The 21,413-nt window shown below is 31.7% G+C and overlaps 1 protein-coding gene across 2 annotated transcripts in view; it reads left to right on the forward strand.

The window, feature by feature from the left end:
* Zc2hc1a (zinc finger C2HC-type containing 1A) overlaps window positions 1–21,413 on the forward strand; it is a 44,949-nt gene that overhangs the window by 7,336 nt on the left and 16,200 nt on the right. For both annotated transcript variants that reach the window (XM_048783089.1, XM_015485890.2), the window contains exons 2-5: window positions 5,612–5,688; window positions 7,885–8,001; window positions 11,750–11,891; window positions 13,896–14,044. In XM_048783089.1, the coding sequence (XP_048639046.1) occupies window positions 5,612–5,688; window positions 7,885–8,001; window positions 11,750–11,891; window positions 13,896–14,044 (485 nt within the window). The remainder of the gene's footprint in view (window positions 1–5,611; window positions 5,689–7,884; window positions 8,002–11,749; window positions 11,892–13,895; window positions 14,045–21,413) is intronic.

Consider the following 21,413-nt stretch of genomic DNA (forward strand, 5'->3'; position numbering starts at 1 on the left):
TATTGCTCTGTAGTATAGTGTCTGGTATAGTGATGCCACCTGATTCACTCTTCCTGGTAAGGATTGCTTTAGCTATTCTGGGTCTCTTACTTTTCAAGATGAACTTCATGATTGCTTTTTCTATTTCTATGAGGAATGTCATTGGAATTTTGATTGGAATTGCATTATATCTGTATAGTGCTTTTGGAAGTATGGTCATTTTGATAATATTAATTCTGCCTATCCAAGAGCAAGGTAGATCTTTCCATCTTCTTAGGTCTTCTTTGATTTCTTTCTTTAGGGTTCTATAATTTTGATTATATAGATCTTTCACCTCTTGCGTTAAGTTGATTCCCAAGTATTTTATTTTATTTTTTTTGAGGCTATTGAGAATGGGGTAGTTTGCCTCATTTCCCTTTCTGAGGACTTTTTACTGATATACAGAAATGCCTTTGATTTATGGGTGTTAATTTCATATCCTGCTACTTTGCTGAATTAATTTACTAGTTCTAGGAGTTTTCTGGTGGAATTTTTTTTTTTTTTTTGAGAGAGAGAGAGAGAGAGAGAGAATTTTAATATTTATTTTTTAGTTTTCAGCAGACACAACATCTTTGTTTGTATGTGGTGCTGAGGATCGAACCTGGGCCGCACACGTGCCAGGCGACTGCGCTACCACTTGAGTCACATCCCCAGCCCCTCTGGTGGAATTTTTAGGGTCTTCCAGGTATAGAATTATATCATCAGCAAATAGTGCCAATTTGAGTTCTTCTTTTCCTATGTGTATCCCTTTAATTTCTTTTGTCTGTCTACTTGTCCTAGCCTGTGAACTATGTTAAATAGAAGTGGTGAAAGAGGGCATCCCTGTCTCCTACCAGTTTTTACAGGGAATGCCTTCAATTTTTCTCCATTTACAATGATGTTGGCCTGGGACTTAGCATAGATAGCATTTATGAGATTGAGATATGTTCCTGTTATCTCTAGTTTTTCTAGTGTTTGGAGCATAAAAGGGTGCTGTATTTTGTCAAATGCTTTTTTCTGCATCTATTGAGATGATCATATGATTCTTTAAGTCTATTCATGTGATGAATTATATTTGTTGATTTCCATATGTTGAACCAACCTTGTATCTCTGCGATGAATCCCACTTGATTGTGATATAGGATCTTTTTGATATGTTTTTGTATTCGATTTGCCAGAATTTTCTTGAAAATGTTTGCATCTATGTTCATTGGAGATATTGGTCTGAAGTTTTCTTTTTTTGATGTTTCTTTGCCTGGTTTTGGAATCAGGGTGATATTGGCCTCATAGAATGAGTTTGGAAGTGCTGCCTCTTTTTCTATTTCCTGAAATAAATTGAAGAGTATTGGTATTAGTTCTTCCTTAAAGGTCTTGTAGAACTCTGCTGTGTATGCCTTCGGACCTGGGCTTTTCTTGGTTGGTAAACTTTTGATGGTGTCTGCTGTTTTGTCATTAAAATTGATCTGTTTAAGTTGTGTATATCATCCTGAATCAATTTGGGCAAATTATATGACTCTAGAAATTTGTCGATGTCTTTGGTATTTTCTATTTTATTAGAGTACAGGTTTTCAAAATAATTTCTAATTATCTTCTGTATTTCTGTAGTGTCTGTTGTGATATTTCCTTTTTCATTACATATGTTAATGATTTGAGTTTTCTCTCTCCTTCTGTTCATTAGCATGGCTAAGGGTCTGTCAGTTTTATTTATTTTTTCAAAGAACCAACTTTTTATTCTGTCAGTTTTTTCGATTGTTTCTGTTGTTTCAATTTCATCAATTACAGCTCTGATTCTAATTATTTCCTGTATTCTGCTGCTTTTGGTGTTGATTTGTTCTTCTTTTTCTAGGGCTTTGAGATGTAGTGTTAAGTCATTTATTTGTTGACTTTTTCTTCTTTGAAGGAATGAACTCCATGCAATGAACTTTCCTCTTAGAACTGTTTTCATAGTGTCCCAGAGATTTCCATGTTTTATCTGTGTTCTCATTCACTTCTAAAAACTTTTTGATCTCCTCCTTGATGTCTTCTGCAATCCATTGTTCATTCAGTAGCATATTATTTAGTCTCCAAGTATTGGAGTAGCTTTTTTTTCTTATTTTATGATTGATTTATAATTTCATTCCATTATGATCTGATAGAATGCAGGGTAGTATCTCTACTTTTTTATATGTGCTAAGAGTTGTAGGTAGGCCAGGCAGAGTGTGTCAGGCTTGGAGTCCCTATGGGCAGCCCCTGGTAGCGAGATACCTGAAGCTTTGAGAAAGAAACCAAAGCTACAGTGTACACCCCTGGATTAAGAGATGCTCATAGTGTGGACTGTCTGCTGAGGAAAGCTGCTGGTTGCCATAGAACCAGGCTAAGAGAGAGGCCATGAGCACTACAACTAGCAAGGCCAGAGAGATGGGAATTCCCAAGCCCTTTGGAGAGAACGTCTTGTCATACGTGCCCCATGATGCGGGATATGGCATTACAAGACTTAATATTTGCCTGGATGAGTTTTAGTCCCTTCACTTCTTTTGGAATATGTATGCCATTATATATTGGATATACATATCCTACTTTTCACAGCTAAAAGTTTGCCTTGAGACTCAGAAGAGACTTGACTTGGACCTTTGGGCAATGATGGAACTATTAAGATTATGAGGACTCTTGGAAATGGAATAAGTGTAGTTTGCATTGCAAGCTGAACATAAGCTTTTGGGGGTCAGGGTGGATATGTGGTGTCCCACAAAAGTTCCTGTGTTAATGCAGAAATGTTTGAACATGAATGATTTGATTATGAGAGCCATAACCTAATTAGTCCATAGTTTTAAATGGACTAACTGGGTAGTATCTGTAAGTAGATGGTTGTGGCTAGAGGAAGTTTGCATTTGGGGGATATGCCCTGCACGGGTTCATATTCCCTGCAGCCCCTTTCCCTTGCTCTCTTTGTTTCCCAGCTTCCATGGTCTTTGTAACTTTCCTGATTTGCCCTTCAGTCATGATAATCTGCCTCTTCCAGGGGCAAGAGCAATGAAACTGGCCGAAACCTTGAGACAAAATAAACTTTTCTTCTTCTAAGTTGTTTTTGTCAGGTATTTAATCTCAGCTACCAAAAGTTGAATAACACATCTACCCATGTAATTAGTCATACATTTCCTTGTAGTTCACATAGTGTGAAGACTTTTCCAACAAGAAGAAAGACAACATGTGCTTTGCTATAGATCCTTTCAGTTTCTCAGTTTTATATATAGAAAAATAGAAATGATTCATCAACATACTTCTAAAGTATTTATTCCATCATTTGCATTGGTTTAATCATTCTCATATTTGAGGAACTTTTTCAAAATATGACACCAGTAAAAAAGATGCCTTGTCATCCATGTAAATTTCTTGCTAATACAGTCGGAAGGTATAAAATTTTGTTAAATGTATGTTACAGGTAGAAGGGGGCCACATATGTCATTTAAGCTAACTTCTTTATTTTGTAAAAAGGGAATCTGACCTTAAGAGAAGTTAAAATCTTACCCAGGGATTCATAGTTCTTAATGACAGCATTGAGTCTTGAAGTTAGATAATATTAAACAAATTCAAGTGTCTTTCTACCACTATCAATTCCTTTAATGAATAATATTAGAACAAACTGTGGCTTTGGACTCCAAGGCCTAACCTATTTATCATGACCTTTTGAGTATACATTTTGTGTTTTCAGTAGATCTTGACATCAACCCATTTGCAAATTCCATATTTCATGAACCATAAGGGTATGCTTTTTGATCAACTAATACAGCAGGAAATTAGAAATTTGTGTATATACTTGTTTTGAATGAAGAATGATTTTTCATAAAGATTTTTCTTTTACTTGAGATAACTGCTCTTAAATGCATTATTTTTTATGCCTTTTAGTGACAGTGATTTTCTTTTCCTTTATGACATTTTAAACGTGCTTGATGACATGTGGAAATTAATTTCAATAATTGGATTTTATAGTATGGTAATATTATGATTTTTATGTTTTTGTATGAAAAATGGAAGATGATTTGTTTTCAGATATATTGAATAAATAAATAGTATTGTGTTAGCTTTATGAGAACAGTGGTTTTGTCATTGCACCCTATGCTACTATTACTTGGTATATTTGGTAACCAGTAGGTACTCAACTAGATACTCAGATTATTTTAATGTGTTGAATTGATTTTTCTCAGTAGTTAAATTTGGGGGCAGGTGTATACTTTTTAAAAAAGCAAATGAAATATATATTTTTAATATGTGTATTGATAAAATTTTAAATCATTGCTTAGTATATAAAGGAATACATGATAACTGTCAGTAAGCTTATAAACTTTGAACATGCCATGTGACTTTGACCATCATTTTTAATGAACCTAAAGGATAGTCTATCTAGTAACCGTTTCAGCCTTCTGGGTTGTTATTGGAATTAAGGGATCCAGATAAATGAGATTGCTCTCCTTAAATAACCTAGCCCTTGGTATTATAGAAGGACAAATCAGGAGAATCTTAGCTTTACTTTTGTAATGTTCACTGCTGAACTGCAGCTATACAGACATGGAGTCCCTCTGAGGTAACAGTCACTTTTTTACTACTAGAATAAGGCAGAATAATACTAGAAAGATAGAACGAAGAAGTTTTTCTTTTGCTATGTTAGAGTGTTTTCTCACCAGTGCATTATTTCACTAGTTTTATATAATCTCACCAAATGCTGTAGAACATATTAAATGGAGTCAAAATTGACATTTCATGATTTTTTAATGTTACTTTTAGAAGAAAATGTTTTTGTTGCTCATATGGTAAAATAATTTTAACAATCAATAAAATATTCAACAGAAAATATTGGGAAAATTTTACAGGTTTGTAAAAATATCACTTTTAGAAAATTACTGGTATGAAAATAAATTTAGGTTTGAAAATTGGCTAGAAAATAAATGACAAGTGAATTCAGTTATGTAGAATCACAAATAATGTAATTTTTTTTAGTTTAATTTTAATTGAATGAAAATTGTAGCTGCTTTATAATTTAATGAATTGTGCTTATGAGGTCAGAAAACCTCAATTGATTGGTCTAGTGAATCTTAATAAGTATTATATGTGTAAAAAATGAAAAATTTGCCTCATAAATGCAGTTTGCATTCTAATTAAGTGATCTTACCTTTGGAGCCTTATACTTTTTGTTTGCTGTTGGTAATTGGAAGAAAATTCTTTTTTTTCTAGTTTCTCTATATTATGTCAGGAAGACACTTAACCAGAAAAAACAATGATAATTCTTCATGCCTTGAATATTAATAAGATTGATTTGATTTTTAAAGTTACTAATTTACAATGAAATCAACTCATAAGTAAGAGATGATAAATTAATTTGGTTAAATAATAACAAGAAAACTAGATATTTCTAATATCAGTTTGGTTATTCTTAATCACTCTCATTTACCATGATATTTTTGATCACTAATAATTCTAAGCCTTATGCCATTTTAATTGGTAATTTTGCTTATTTTTAAATGAAACAAAGCATTTTTCAAAAGAACTAACAATTACCTATGAAACTAAGAGAAAACATTGAAATTTGAAGTTTCACAATATGAGCCACAGAAATTATTTATAAAATTCTTTTCTGTTTTAGAAAACGGAAGTGTTGTCCAAGTTGGAGAGTTGTTGCCTTGCAAAATTTGTGGAAGAACATTCTTTCCAGTAGCATTAGTGAGTAGACTGAATCTGTATCTTTTTCCTTTGGGGTTTAATAGATCTGTAATTGTTCAGTACTTAAGAATAACTCACATGGGGAGAATTTATGTAGAATGAATTTTGAAGTTTTGTAAAACTTGTTGAGGTGTTTGGGTTCCATTTGTGTCATTCTTCCAGAATACTCTCTTTCCTTCAGAGTTTGGTCTTCTGACTTCTCTGTTAAAGTATTAATATTATCAGAAGCAAACAGAACAAACACCCCTCCTTTTTTTAGTACCACCCCCCCTTTTTTTTTTTCATTTTTATGTTGAGATAGGGTCTTGCTAAGTTGCCCAGGTTGGCCTAGAACTTATGATCCTCCTGCCTCAGCCTCCTGAGTCACTGGGATTCCAGGCATGTTCTACCATGCCGGGCTACCAAACATCTCTTAATGTATACAATAATGTATTTATAGATACAAAATGATATAATGTCTAGGTTTTGCTTTAAAATACTTTAGGGGAAAAAAGCAGGGCTACACAAAACAAAAGTGCTAAAATGCTATTAATTGTCAAAGCAGTGAAGAGTAAATTGGAGTTCATTATACTAATCTCTTAACTCTCCTGTGTTTGAAATATTGCAAAGAAAAAAAAACATAATTTTTTTTTTACAATATACAAGTGTACCTAAAATGCATTTTTCATTTTTTAAATAGTTTTGGTTGCAAAAATAGTTTTGTAATCCATACAAATAGAAATTCTTCTAATTGATCTTAATAAAAATTAGCTAAATAAGAAAAAATAAAAATTATGCCTTATATACTTTAAATATTTTAACTTTGAACATAATTATATATTTATTAAAATTTTGATAAATAATATGTTAAAAATAGGGATCTGCTGGCAAAATATACTGTGCATATCCTTGTTTCCAGTTTATTTCTTTAAAGCAAAATGAGGGATTAATGATAAAAAAAAGTTCATTTGACAGTGGACACCTAAATAATTTGACTTTTTTGTAATCCTTTAGAAATATCTTTCCCACACATGTAGGGATTTTTTTTTTTTCTCATCAAATCACTGTTTTTCAAAGTATTTTCAAAGCAGTCAGCTGAATTTTCACAGACAAAAATGCCAATTCTCCCTCAGATATTTATTTATCTAATATTAAATTAAATGATATAGTTATAATAACTACACTTTGTATAATCAGGTTTGGAAATGAACTCCACAGGCACTTGACACATAACAACTAAATTTGTGAGACTAGACATACACGGGTGTAGTAGAAAATCACATTCGAGCCTGTTTTTATTACTTAAGAACTCTTATTCTAATAGCTATAATTATAGTGCTTATTTGTTGAAATTGAAAACAGATCTGTGAAACAGTTGATTACTAATTGTCTACTGAAAGCATAACAGGCTCCTGACTTCAAATAAGCCAGCACTCAAATTTGCTTTTTTTTTTTTCAGATAAAATTTAATGGTTCCAGCTTCTTCAGAGTTTCTTAGAACACAAATGAAAAAAATGCCTGTATTGTAATGTCATCAGTCAATGTGCTTTGTATAGTGAAGGAAGAAATTGTTTTATCTAATTGATTAATTAAAAGCCAGTTAAGAGAAGTTTACTGGTATTTAAAATGAATGAATTGGTAACTATTTTTTAAAAACCCTATAGGAATAGAACACTAGATATCTTAAAAAAAATCTTAGTGAAGAAAAGTAGAAAGTGTGAATTCTAGAAGGGAAGAAAGAGATAAAAGACCATTTTGTCTTTATTTTTGTGTTAACATTATATTAACATATAACTAATATGTTACTTTTGTTAATCTACATTATTCCTATTATGTTAGCTTTTGTTAATCCTAAAATCAATGCATTCTTCTCTATATAGCATTTCTTTTTCTAGTACCCATGTTTAGGTGTGAAGACCTTTGCTTTTCATTCAAGTAGATTTGATTTTATATTCTTTTCCTTACCAGAAAGGTATTATATAACTCTTAGTAAAATTTTACAAAAGTATTTTTCTATAATTTCTTGCTATAAGAAAGAAAACTTATGCATTTTACATATACATTTTAAAAAATTGTAGTTAAGACAAAGCATTATCATTATATGATCTTCAGTTTTTTAGTCAGGCTCATATTTTTTAAACCGCTCTCAACTTATGTTTTATAATGTTCTCTTCTGTAGGGAAGAAAATAATATGTTGCATGTTTTCATCTTAACAGAAAAAGCATGGACCCATTTGTCAGAAAACTGCCACTAAAAAACGGAAGACTTTTGATTCAAGCAGGCAAAGAGCTGAAGGAACTGATATTCCAACAGTAAAACCTCTTAAACCTAGGGTAACTTTTTAACAGAATTAATCTTACTGTTATGTATATTAACAATTATAATTATCTGTTATTAATAATTATAATTATCTGTTATGCTGTGATTAATAAAATTCTATGTATTTAGCTTAAAAATTTTTAGTAACTTACATTGTAATTGAAATTTTAACTGTAAAGGGGACATTAAAGTGTCATCTCAAACTTCATCAAATATAGTGAGAAATTTGTAGCATTTGAGAACCAGTTGCTTAGCTATCAGTGGGAAATAATTAAAACAAATGTGTTCATACATTCTTTTTAAGTCATTGTTAATACTTAAGATATAACTTAAGTTTTGAACTCTTTCTTACCATTAGTATAACCTCTTAAGTTCATATATGGAAAATAAAGCTTTTCTTACAAACATGTTAGCATAATAGAAGTTGATTACTTTGATGAATTGGTTTATGGCCAGTACTTATAATTTATATTATGCTTTCTGGGGATAAGATTTATCAGTTGTTCAGTTGTCCCACATATATCTGTTACCTTATTTTCTTTCTTGGAACCAAAGCAAAGAACCTCTCATGATAGTCTCTTCTTAATATCTGTCATATGTTACATAGCTAAGAATAAATCATTTAAATGCATTGTCACATATAGTTTTAAATGGTCAGTTCATTGAAATGATCTAGGTGAAGTACCTTATTGAGTGGTTTTTGAAACAACAAAAGCAAAAAAAAACACTGCTTTCAATGCTAATAACTTCTTCCAGGGTATAAGAGGAACACTTCCCTAAAAAAAATTAATCTTAGAATAAAATTATTTCAATATAGGAAAATCAAATATTTATCTTCATTTTATAGTCTGTAAATATTTATGGTAAGAATGGTGAAATTTGAATAAGGTACAAAAATCAGTATTTGAAGTTTTTCTTAGTAACCTCCCAGATAATATGATTATATTAGTTTAAGTAGATAAACTAGCCCAATCTTTGGATGCAGTATTACTTCATATGTATGGCCACATATCTGGATTTGACTCTGGCTGTGTAACATCTAATGTTATTTTGGGCAAATTATGTATGCTTCCATTTACTATACAATGGTGATAGAAGTAGTATCTGTATTGGGGGTTATTGTGGAGATTAAATAATATTATCCATAGGGAGTTATATTTAATAGTTTTTTAAAAAGCAAAGTAAAAAACCATTCTTTTGTATTAATTAATGAATTGCCTTGCTCCCAAAAGTGTGGTCCATAGAGCAGTAATATCAGCCATATTTGAAAACTTGTTGGAAATATGGAATCTTTGGTCCACACAGATACTGAATTAGAATTCACTTTTAACAAAATCCTTGTACCCGTTAACAAAATCATATACCCATGCAACTTTGAGGACAGTGTTTTAGAAGATTTGAACATTATAATATGATTCTCAATGTTATTTACCTAGATCAAGGAAATCCTACAAAATGATAAGCAGAGTAGGGGCACAACAACTGTATGAACTCTATTTTTGGTAAAACTAAAGGCACAGACTACCAAATACATATAAGTGCTGCCCAAAGCAGTTGAGATCCAGGTTAAGTTTCTGAAAGTCCCATGGATCAGATAGTGAGAATCTCATGCCTTAGAGGGGAAAGATCTCTTCAACTTGAAGGTGATTCCTCAGAGATGAGAGGTCTTGTTAGAAAGAATATATCCCTTTGTTAACTGTAGCCAAGGCAGGAACCAAGATAAAGTGTAGGAAATTGGATAGCCAGGCCCTAGAATGAGCAGGACTGAAGTTGTTCAAAAGCCAAGAATGAGGAAGAGAGAATTGAGCAGGCCCAGTAGCATAGGTTCTTGGAAACTTATGTGGAGAGGCCCAACTTAAACTCAGGTGTGCTTTTTAGAAGTGGTTGTGGGAACTGAGAGAAGCAGAGCTGGCAGCAGTAGCCTTTTGTATACATACTATTTTTGTTTTACACAAGTAGAAGAGTCAGAAAACTGCCACTAAAAAACAGAAGACTTTTGATTCAAGCAGACAAAGAGCTGAAGGAACTGATATTCCAACATTAAAACCTCTTAAACCTAGGGTAACATGGAAACAAACAGAGAGATCTTATTTGTAGTAAGTAGTCTATATTTGGTCTAACAAAGAAAATGGTTGCTGATATGTAGCCTGGAAGTCTACCCTGGGCCTCTCTTCCCCAAAATCTCTTGCAAGTAGTTGTGCCAGGAAAATCTGATGCATTCAAGGGTGAGTAATAAGAAACCTGTTTACATTGATACAAAGATACTATGAGAAGAAAAAATACCAAGGAGCAGTCAAACTTACCAATAGATGAGTAGTACTCTTTATGGAGCAGATGAATTTTATGAGTAGACATTTACCTATAAAATAAGAAAGTTTTTATTTAAGATTTTTTTGGTATCTATATCCATAAAAGATGTGGGTCTTTAATTTTCCCTTATATCAAAGTTTTGTGGCTCTCATAAACTAGTTGGAAAGTTGCTTTCTAGGTATTTAAGTAATATGATAAAATCTTTATTTCATGATACATGAGTCAGCATCCTATTTAGTGTAAAGACATTGGTAGTCCATTAAAATTAGGGATGAGATTAAACTGCAGCCAATAGAGTAAGTGCTAACTGATACTGTTAGATAAGAAAAAGAAATTGGATGTATAGAAATTGGAAAAGAGTTACTAGAAGATACAGTATACTAGAAGGTATAATATTGCTGGTTAAAAGAATAACCAGGAAAATATTGCAAAAGATAATAAAATAGGATTACCCTGTTATATCAATATATGTTATAAAGTCTCAATATTTAAAATACTAGTACTAACTTAAGGATAGTTAGAAAAATGGAATGGAAGAGAAAGTTTTGAAATATGCCCAGATTCAAAAGGGTTTAGTTTGTGATTAATATGTTTTCACAGTTCTGTGGGGAAAAAAGTTAAAGGGTGGTTTGATAGCTGCATTGTCTTCTTAAAAGAAAATAATGAATTGAATTCATATATTTCACCGTTTACCAGAATAATTACAACTGAATACAATTTTAAAATTTAAATTTTTAAAATGGAAACCATGCATGTTCCAGAAGGAAATATGGGAACATTTTATTTTGCCTTGGTATGTGTTTGGCCCAGGCAAACTTACTATGTTGGTCTTGGTATGTGTGTGGTCCAGGTACTTACTGTGATTGCAGACTATGAAAGAAAAGATTAGTAAATTAAACTACCTTTTAAAAAGTTCTGCATTTTAAAGGATCCATAGCAAAGTCAAAAGACAGGCCAGTTATTGGAGGGAATAATAGCTAAAGAACTACTAGAAATTGTCACACACAGATCCAAGAACCCAACCAATAAACAGGACAAGGAATATAAAAAGTTTATAGGATAAATGATACAGATGGTGTTTAGTGAAGTGAAAGAATGTTCAATCTCAGGGCAAGAAAAATCCAATTAAATCCACATTAGAGAGGACAATATTTCACCTTTTAGTCAGTTGAAATCTCAAAAGTTTGTTAAATTTCATTGGAGAGATTATAGGAAAACAGAAAATTGTACTATTACTGGGAGCATAAATGCATGTTACACCTATAGAGGATGTCTGTCAATTAGAATTATATTTTAAAAGTTGCATACAGTGCAACTGCATAAAAAGTTAATTTGGGAAGGAATCTTTTAAGGATTCCTGTTAAGAGAATATGATATTAAATGATTTGGCATTATCTCAAGTTTTATTTATATTTATTAATAGTGTTGATATTGGGTTTTCTTCATTTATAGCCAGAACCACCAAAGAAACCTTCAAATTGGAGAAGAAAACATGAAGAATTCATTGCCACCATAAGAGCAGCTAAAGGCCTCGATCAGGCACTTAAAGAGGGTGGCAAACTTCCTCCTCCTCCTCCACCTTCTTATGATCCTGGTATATATGGAATACTGTTGATATAAATATTCACATGGACAGAAAATAATGATAGAATATTTATACATTTTTAAGTTGTAACAAAACTTGAACCTAAAGCATAATCTCTAAATACTTTGATATTAAATAATGGTCATATCCCAGCCATCTAGGATTATAAAGATAAATCTGTGTGGAGTGTAGGAGTGCATTATCCTTTTATCACAGTACTTGTATTTAAGCATAAAAATTATAGCATGTTTAAAAATTATATGGTAAATTAAATGTTAGTTTTCTAGGAGATAAATTAATCATGTTCATTGTGGGTTGAGATACAGTCATTGAGTGGAATTCAGATAGTTATGTTGACTGGTTCTTTGGTATCTTCTTATCTAGGAAGAAAAAAAGGCCAATATTTGTAAGGTATATATCTCACATAGGAAAACTATGATATAGACTGATTACCTAAATTATGCTTTTAATTTTATTTTCTTCATTGAATAGCTAAAAGTTGCATTGTTCAGGATTAACAAAATGTAAAACAAGATTTTGGCAAACCCACATGAGATATTATGATCCTAATAGACAATTAGCTATTGGTTATTAGAACAGCCTAAAGTTTATTTTAATGAATAAGTTAGCCACATTAAAATCGAGTTAGTATTCTAGATTGAGGTTTATTTCTTAGGAAAGAGAATGCTGTTCAGCAAATCTAGACATGATCTTTTTTTAAAATATTTTATTGTAGAGAAGAGGTCTGCAAATAAAAAGCCGTAAAGTAAACTTTTTTAGACTTTGTATGCCATAAGGTACCTGTTGGAACTTTAACTCTTTCATTGTTTCAATAAGTCATAGATAATGTATAAATGAACAGGCATAGCTATGTTGTTCCAATGAAATATTATTTACATAAAGAGGCAACAGGCAGGCTGAATTTGGCCCATAGGCTATACTTTGCCAAATACTACTTTAGAGTATTAGTAATTACTTTTAATTGTTTTGACTATTTCTGAGATGCTCCAACTGGGCTTTGAAACACTTCTGTCTTTATTTTCCCCATGAAGTTGAGTTCTCTACTTTGGAGGTATTTGGATATTGCATACATTTTTTTTTTTTCTTTTCATGTCTGCATTAGTGAGTGAGGGAGTACCAGTTCTTTGGAATGGTAATGGGATTTAGAAAATTCTCTTTGGCTTGACAAAAACTACTTCTTTGTTATTAGGGGTTTTAGTGTAATTTTTAAAGATCACACTCCCTATCCAAAAGTAAACATGTTGAAATAAGTGAAGATTTTTTTTTTTTGGCACTAATTTTTTGTTTATTCCCAGTTTTTCATTCAGATGAGGGTCCTTTGAAATGCTTCAAAATTTGGTTATGGGTTAATTTTGACATTCAATATTAAAAGAAATTTTATTTACAGTTACTACATTTTGGAAGAATATTTTGTCTTAGAAATATCCATTGTCTCTTAAATTTGAATTAATTATATTAATTTTAAGTGTTTTAAAATCACTTCTTCCATCTGTTAGGACCTCTAAAAGAAAGTAAAGTTGTTGGAAGTGAATAAAACTATTTTTCGATGGTTTTCTGTAATGGATGTATAAGATTCTATGGATAAATCTATATTTTAAGTGGTATATTAGTACGGTATATTAGTTTTAACTAGTCTACCATATACAGTATATATACAGAATGAAAGCATACGGTATTATAGAAGTAAAGGAGAAATGATATCTTTTCTTCTACTTATTCATTCTTTTGTCCTGAAGATTTATCTTTTGTTCTTTTTTTCTCTTCAGTTCTCCTCAAATTTGATTCAAAGTTAGAAAAAAATTAGAATGAATTCATTGGACTTTTTCTTTATAGTCTTTACTAAGTTTATCAGGCTGGATGTTATATGGAAATGGGAGTTTTTGCTTATCAGATATTAACTATGTTATGCATCTTTAATTATTGTTCATTAAAAACCAATGATTCTTAACATCCCCTTTCAGGTATTCTCTTATTAATCTGTTTCTGTCTTAGATTATATTCAGTGTCCATATTGCCAAAGGAGATTTAATGAAAATGCAGCTGATAGACATATCAATTTCTGTAAAGAACAGGCAGCACGTATTAGTAACAAAGGCAAGTTTTCTGCTGACACCAAAGGAAAACCAACTTCTCGGACACAGGTGAAATGCTCAATTTTAATAATTTCTATCCATCAATGAGAAAATGACACTTTGAGATTCATAGTTTATGTTTATGCTTTATAGGATATTATACTATAATTTTATCACCTGATAAAATAAATGTCTAAGGGATTAAAATGCTTAATTGAAAATAATTGTTAAAATTAATTGATTTGAGAAGTACTCGAGTTGGTAGGGACTTGAAAATGTATCAATTTAAAGAGTAATAAAGTAATAAAATAAATTAAACATAGGATTACCAAATTCAGAGGAAACATAAAAGGTTTGGAAGACTGAGTTAATGGCAATAAAAGTCAAAGTTTGAAAATCATATCAGTACTGAAAAATGTACATGAGGGAAGTGAAACTTGGATTCACATTCTAATTGTTTCTTTGGAACTTCTAGACAAATAACATGCCATTAAGTGATAACCACCTGATGATTATGAAAAACAAATGAAACAATGTATATGAAAGCACATAAACTACTGATATATAAGGTTTTATAGTAAATTAATTTTTATAACACTATTGTTTTTCTTTAAACACTATTACACAAAAATATTGACAATGTTAGACTTGTGAGCATATTTCTGTTTTCACATAGCTTTTTTTTACGAACAAATTTTTTTCTCTTTTGAGAATCGGTTGCACTGTATTGCCCAGTCTGACCTTGAACTCCTGTGGCCAAAGGATCTTTGCTTTCTCAACCTCCCAAATAACTGATACTACAGATGAGTACCCCTGTATCTGATCTAGCAGGTTTTATTGAGTGTTGTAAATCTGAACAACAAATGGTTGAGTCCATATCTCTTGTTACTTACAAGTAATATGTTAGATTAAAAGACCCCCAATACAATAGGGGCTTCTTTGAGAGAATCTTTGTACTGAGTTCTTAAAATGTTATTGAAAATAGACCATATCATTAATATCATTGTCATTTTGGGGAAAACACCTTTTGTTAAGCTGAGCACAATGGCACATGCCTGTAATCCCCTAGTCCTCTGGAGACTGAGGCAGGAGGATTGCAAATTCGAGGCTAGGTTGGCAAACATTTGATTTTTGACTGTGCAGTACTATATTAGCTAGCTGTGAGTTTTCATCTCTGACTTGTGTCAAGCTAAGAATGTTCTCCTGTATTTAATGAGGGTTTATTTGTTTTTGTTCTTTAACTGCAAATGTAATTTGAATTTTGTATAATGCTGTTTATCTATCCAAACACTAATGTGGTTTTTCCTGCATTATGTTATGCTTATGATAAATTACACTGATTTTCAAATGTCAAACTTAATTTGCATTCAGTGAGTAAATTCTACTTAGTCAAGAATTATTATTTTTATGTTTTTTAATTTGATATACTAAAATTTTGTTAAAAATTTTTTCATCTATCCTTATGGGGAAGGATAGATGAAATGATCTATAATTTGGCTGGTATTGATTGAGAGTAATACTTGCCTCATCAGAGGTTTGCAGTTATTTCCTATTTTCTGGAAAAGTTTTTGTTATTTTTTTTTCTTACATTTTTTCTTTTGGAGTTCAATAGTGAAGATTTCTAGGCATACAGTTTCCTTTTTTCTGAGATTTTAAATTATTACATAAATTATTTTATTAATTGTAAGGTTGTTTAATGTGGTAGTTGTTGGTTTTCAGTTAGCATTTTGCTTTTTAAAAGCAATTACCTCTTTTATATGTGTAGTTGAATTTATTGACATAAAATTATTAACTTTTTAATGCCTACAAATAACATGCCATTAAGTGGCATGTTATTTATTCCCCTTTTTCATTCCTGAAACTGATATTTTATATTTTCATTTTTCTCTCCAACAAGTAGTTTTGTTTTGTTTACCTCTTTTTCTAGCCTTGCAAGAGGCTTATGAAATTTTATTACATCTTTACAAAGACTGTTTTTCATTGCATTGTTTGAGTGCATCTTACAATTCTTTTTCTCCACATTTTTTAATAGATGCATTTTAGTTGGACATACTGATGGGATTTATCACAATACAGAATATAACAATACAATTGACCAGTTTCACTCCCTAACACTTTTTCCCTTCTTCCCAACCTCCTCTGGTGCCTTTTCCCTTTACTGATCTCCCTTTAATTTTCTTGAGATCTGCCCCCTGCTTTTGTTCTCCTTTTTCCTCTTTAGCTTGTACATATGGAAGAAAAACATATAATTCTTAAATTTCTTAATTTGACTTATTTCACTTAACATATGGTCTCTAGTTCTATCTATTCTCTACAAATAACATCATTTCATTTTTCTTTATGGCTGATTAAAACTCCATTGTGTATATATTACCACATTTTTAAAAATTTGTTTGTCTGTTGGTGGACACCTAGACTGCTTTCACAATTTGTGAATTGTGCTGCTGCAAACATGGGTATGCATGAATCACTGTAGTATGATGACTTTAATTCTTCAGGATAAAAATTGAGGAGTGGTATTGCTGAGTTATATGGTGGTTCCATGTCTAGTCTTTTGCGGAACCTCCATACTAATTTCTATTGTTGTACTAAATAGCAGTCCTATCAATAGTGTAAAAGTATTCTTTTTCTCTCCCCATCCTCTCTAGAATTTATTATTAGTGTTCTTAATGTCAGCCATTCTGACTGGTGTAAGATGAAATCTCAGTCTAGTTTTGATTTGGATTTTCCTAATTACTAAGGATGGTGAACATTTTTTCATATATTTGTTGGCCATTTGTATTTCTTCTTTGGAGAAGTGTCTGTTTAATTCATTTGTCCATTTATTAACTGGGTTATTTGATTTTTTTGGTGTAAAGTTTTTTGAGTTCTTTATATATTCTAGATTTTAATCCTCTGTTAGAAGATTAACTAGCATACATTTTCTCCCATTCTGTGGATTCTTTCTTCACACTTTTAATTGATTACTTTGCTGTTCAGAAGCTTTTTAATTTGATACCATCCCATTTATCATATTGTGAATCAACTCTTTTGATATTATTTCCTGAGCTTCATGGGTCCTATTAAGAAAGTTGTTGCCTGTGCCTAAAAGTTGAAGTGTTGGTCCTGTGTTTCCTTCTAGGAGTTGCATAGTTTCTGGTCTAATTTCTATGTCTTTGATCCATTTCAAGTTGATTTTTGTGCAGGGTAAGAGATAAAGGTCTAGTCTCACTCTTCTACATATGGATAACCGTTTTCCCAGCACCATTTGATAAAAAGGCTGTCTTTTTCTCCAGTGTATGTTTTTGGCACCTTTATCAAGAATCAGATGACTGTAGATGTGTGGGTTTATCTTTGTATCTTATATTCTGTACCATTAGTATTTGTGTTTGTTTTTATGCCACTACCATGCAGTTTTTGTTACTCTAACTGTAGAATAGTTTGAAGTCAGGTATTGTAATGTCTCCAGCATTGCTTATTAACCTCAAAATTGCTTTGGATATTCTGGGTCTTTATTCTTCCAAATGAATTTTAGGACTGTTTTTCTAGTTCTGTGATGTCATTGGTATTTTTATGGGGATCATATTGAATCTGTATATTGCTCTTGGTAGTATCACCATTTTAACAATATTAATTTTTCCTATATATGTATGATCATGGGAAGTCTTTCCATCTTCTGAGGTCTTCTTTAAATTCTTTCTCAGTATTTTCATTGTAGAAGTCTTTCACATCCTTGACTTATTCTAAAGGTGTTTTGTTGTTGTTTTATTTGTTTTCTGTTTTTTGAGCCTATTACAGATGGAATTATTTTCCTGATTTCTTTCACAACATGTTTATTATTGGTATATAGGAAAGCTATTGATCTTTGTATGTTGATTTTGTTCACTGCTACTTTGCCACATTTGTTTATTAGCTCTAGAAGTCTCTTGTTGGAGTTTTTTGGATCTTCTGGATATAGGATCATATCATCTGCAAACAGTGATGGTTTGATTTCTTCATTTTCTGTGTTTATCCTTTTATTTCCTTCTCTTGCCTAATTGCTCTGACTAGAATTTCTAGCACTGTATAAAATAGGAGTAGTGAGAGTGAACAGTCTTGTCTTCTTTCAGATTTTAAAGGAATGCTTTCAGTTTTTCCCCATTTAACATGAAATTGGATTTGGATTTTTTCATTCATAGCCTTCATAATGTTGAGGTAGATTCCTTCTATCCCTAGATTCTTTGGTGTTTTTATCATGAATGGGTATTAAATTTTGTCAAAGGCCTTCATTGCATATGTTGAGATGACCAAGTAATTTTGTTCTTAAATCTTTTTATGTGATGAATTATATTTATTTTATGTATTAAGCCATCCTTGCCTCCGAAATAAAACCAACTTGACTGTGGTGTACACTCTTCTTCATATATTGTTGAACATGATTTGCTACTGTTCAAGTATTTTTGAATCTAAGTTCATCAGGGATATTGGTCTGTAGTTTTCTTTCCTTAATGTGTTCTGTTCTTGTTTTGGTATGAGTGTAATATTGGCTTGATAGAAGGAAGTATTCCATTCATTTCTTTTTTTTTTTATTTAATTTTATTTTTTTTAATGGTTATTCAAAACATTACAAAGTTCTTGACATATCATATTTCATACATTAGATTCAAATGGGTTATGAACTCCCATTTTAACCCCAAATACAGATTTCAGAATCACATTGGTTACACATCCACATTTTTACATAATGCCATATTAGTGAATGTTGTATTCTGCTACCTTTCCTATCCTCAACTAACCCCCCTCTCCTCCCCTCCCATCTTCTCTCTCTACCCCATCTACTGTAATTCATTTCTCTCCTTGTTTTTTTTCCCATTCCCCTCACAACCTCTTATATGTAATTTTGTATAACAATGAGGGTCTCCTTCCATTTCCATGCAATTTCCCTTTTCTCTCCCTTTCCCTCCCACCTCATGTCTCTGTTTAATGTCAATCTTTTCCTCCTGCTCTTCTTCCCTCCTCTGTTCTTAGTTGCTCTCATTATATCAAAGAAGACATTTGGCATTTGATTTTTAGGGATTGGCTAGCTTCACTTAGCAAAATCTGCTCTAATGCCATCCATTTCCCTGCAAATTCCATGATTTTGTCATTTTTTAGTGCTGCGTAATACTCCATTGTGTGTAAATGCCACATTTTTTTTTTATCCATTCATCTATTGAAGGGCATCTGGGTTGGTTCCACAGTCTAGCTATTGTGAATTGTGCTGCTATGAACATCGATGTGGCAGTATCCCTGTAGTACGCTCTTTTAAGGTCTTCAGGGAATAGTCCGAGAAGGGCAATAGCTGGGTCAAATGGTGGTTCCATTCCCAGCTTTCCCAGGAATCTCCATACTGCTTTCCAAATTGGCCGCACCAATTTGCAGTCCCACCAGCAATGTACAAGAGTACCCTTTCCCCCACATCCTCGCCAGCACTTGTTGTTGTTTGACTTCATAATGGCTGCCAATCTTACTGGAGTGATAGGGTATCTTAGGGTGGTTTTGATTTGCATTTCTCTGACTGCTAGAGAGATGGTGAGCATTTTTTCATGTACTTGTTGATTCATTTCTATTTCATCGAATAATTTGAAGAGTATTGGCATTACTTTAAGGGTTTGGTAGAATTCAACTAAAAATCCATCTTGTTTTTTCTTTGTTGGAAGGCTTTTTATTACTGCTTTTAGCTCATTGCTATAGTTATAGGTTTGTTTAGGTTTTCTATGTCCTCTTGATTCAGTTTTGGCAGATCTTATTTATCCAGATATGAATACATTTCTAGGCTTTCCAATATATACAAATCTCAATATGCTTCTTATTGTTCAGTTTAAAATATTTTCTAATATGTAATTCTATTACTCATAGTTTATTTCAGAATGAAGCATTTAGTTATGGATAGTTGGGGCTTTTTCTCAATGTTTTATTTTTGTTTAATTCTGTTGTAGTCTGGTAAAACATTAGGCAAAATTTCCACCTTATTGAGATTTGTTTTATTGATGCACATATTCTTTTTTGGTGGATGTTACATGACATCTGGAAAAAAATATGTGCTCTGCTCTTGAGTTTTACAAATAAGTGAATTTCTCTTAATATTTATAATTTGTTATATATGTCCCTTTTACCATATGATGTATCCCTTTTCTGTGGCAGCATTCCTTTTGTTCAAATGTGTTTCATCTGGTAAGAATATAGTCATTTACTTAATTATTCATTTTTTGTTCTTTCTTTTCTTTAAATGTCTTTGCATACTCTGTAGACAAGCCTATAATTCATTCTTCTTTTTGTTTTTTTTTTTAATTTAGCTTAGCAACCATAACCTGTTGGTTGAAGTGTTGAGACATTTCTGTTTAATGTAATTATTCTTGATAGGTTGTGCTGAGGTCTGCCATGTTGCATTCTTCAATTTTTGATTCTTCTTTTACTTCTCTGTCTGTTTTGTCTTAATAAGCAACACTTTTTTTTTTGTTGGCTAACTCTGCTTTTTGTTTTTTTAAATTTTCTATAGGAATAGCATAACTTATTCTTATCTATGAATTTTTCCATTTACCTCCTACCATCTTTAGTGCTAGTGTGTTTATATATACATATACACACATATATAGATATGTATGTGTGTATATATACATATATTTAAAATATGTGAAAAAAATAATGCCTTTATAGACATGATAAGCCTGTCAGTACTCTTGATGTTGTTGTTATGAAATGTTAGACTCATTGTTTTAAAAGTCATCTGCTTTTAGCCAGGCATATTGGTGCTTGCTTGTGATGCCATTGACTTGGGAGGCTGAAGCAAAAGGATGGCAAGTTAGAGACTAGCCTCAGCAACTTAGCAGACCTTGTCTCAAAATAAAAAATAAAAAGGACTGGGGACATATCTCAGTGGTAAATTGCCCTTTGGTTCAATCCCCAATACTAAAAACAAAACAAAGCCCAATCATCTGCTTGTAAAGTAATTGAAAATGTGTAAATATTATATACATATGTACATAATATGTATATACAAATATATATACACACCTATATTAATTTATACATATACTTTGTGTTTTAATTTATACATATACTTTGTGTTTTATATTACACATGTATTTATCTTCCCCAGACATAATCATTCTTGCTTGCAAATCTAAGCTGCTATCTTTTTTTCATTTCCCATCAGTCTGGAAAGGTTTCTTGAGTCAGTATTGCATATCTATTGGCAATGAATTCTCCATTTTTGGTTATCTGAAACATCATATTTTCCCTTCCTTCTCGGTTGAGATACCCTACTATTTATTTACTACTTATCATATTCATCATGTTCCCCCTTAATTTTATTTTCAGAAACATTTTGAACATAACTATAATAATTATTTTTAAGTCTTTGATTGCTAAATCTGACACCTCTGCCCATGTGGAATTGATTTCTGTTCACTGTCATTTTTTTGTTGAGTACGAGCCATAT

Source organism: Marmota marmota, unplaced genomic scaffold (genome assembly GCF_001458135.2).
Source record: "Marmota marmota marmota unplaced genomic scaffold, marMar, whole genome shotgun sequence".
Taxonomy (NCBI): domain Eukaryota; kingdom Metazoa; phylum Chordata; class Mammalia; order Rodentia; family Sciuridae; genus Marmota; species Marmota marmota.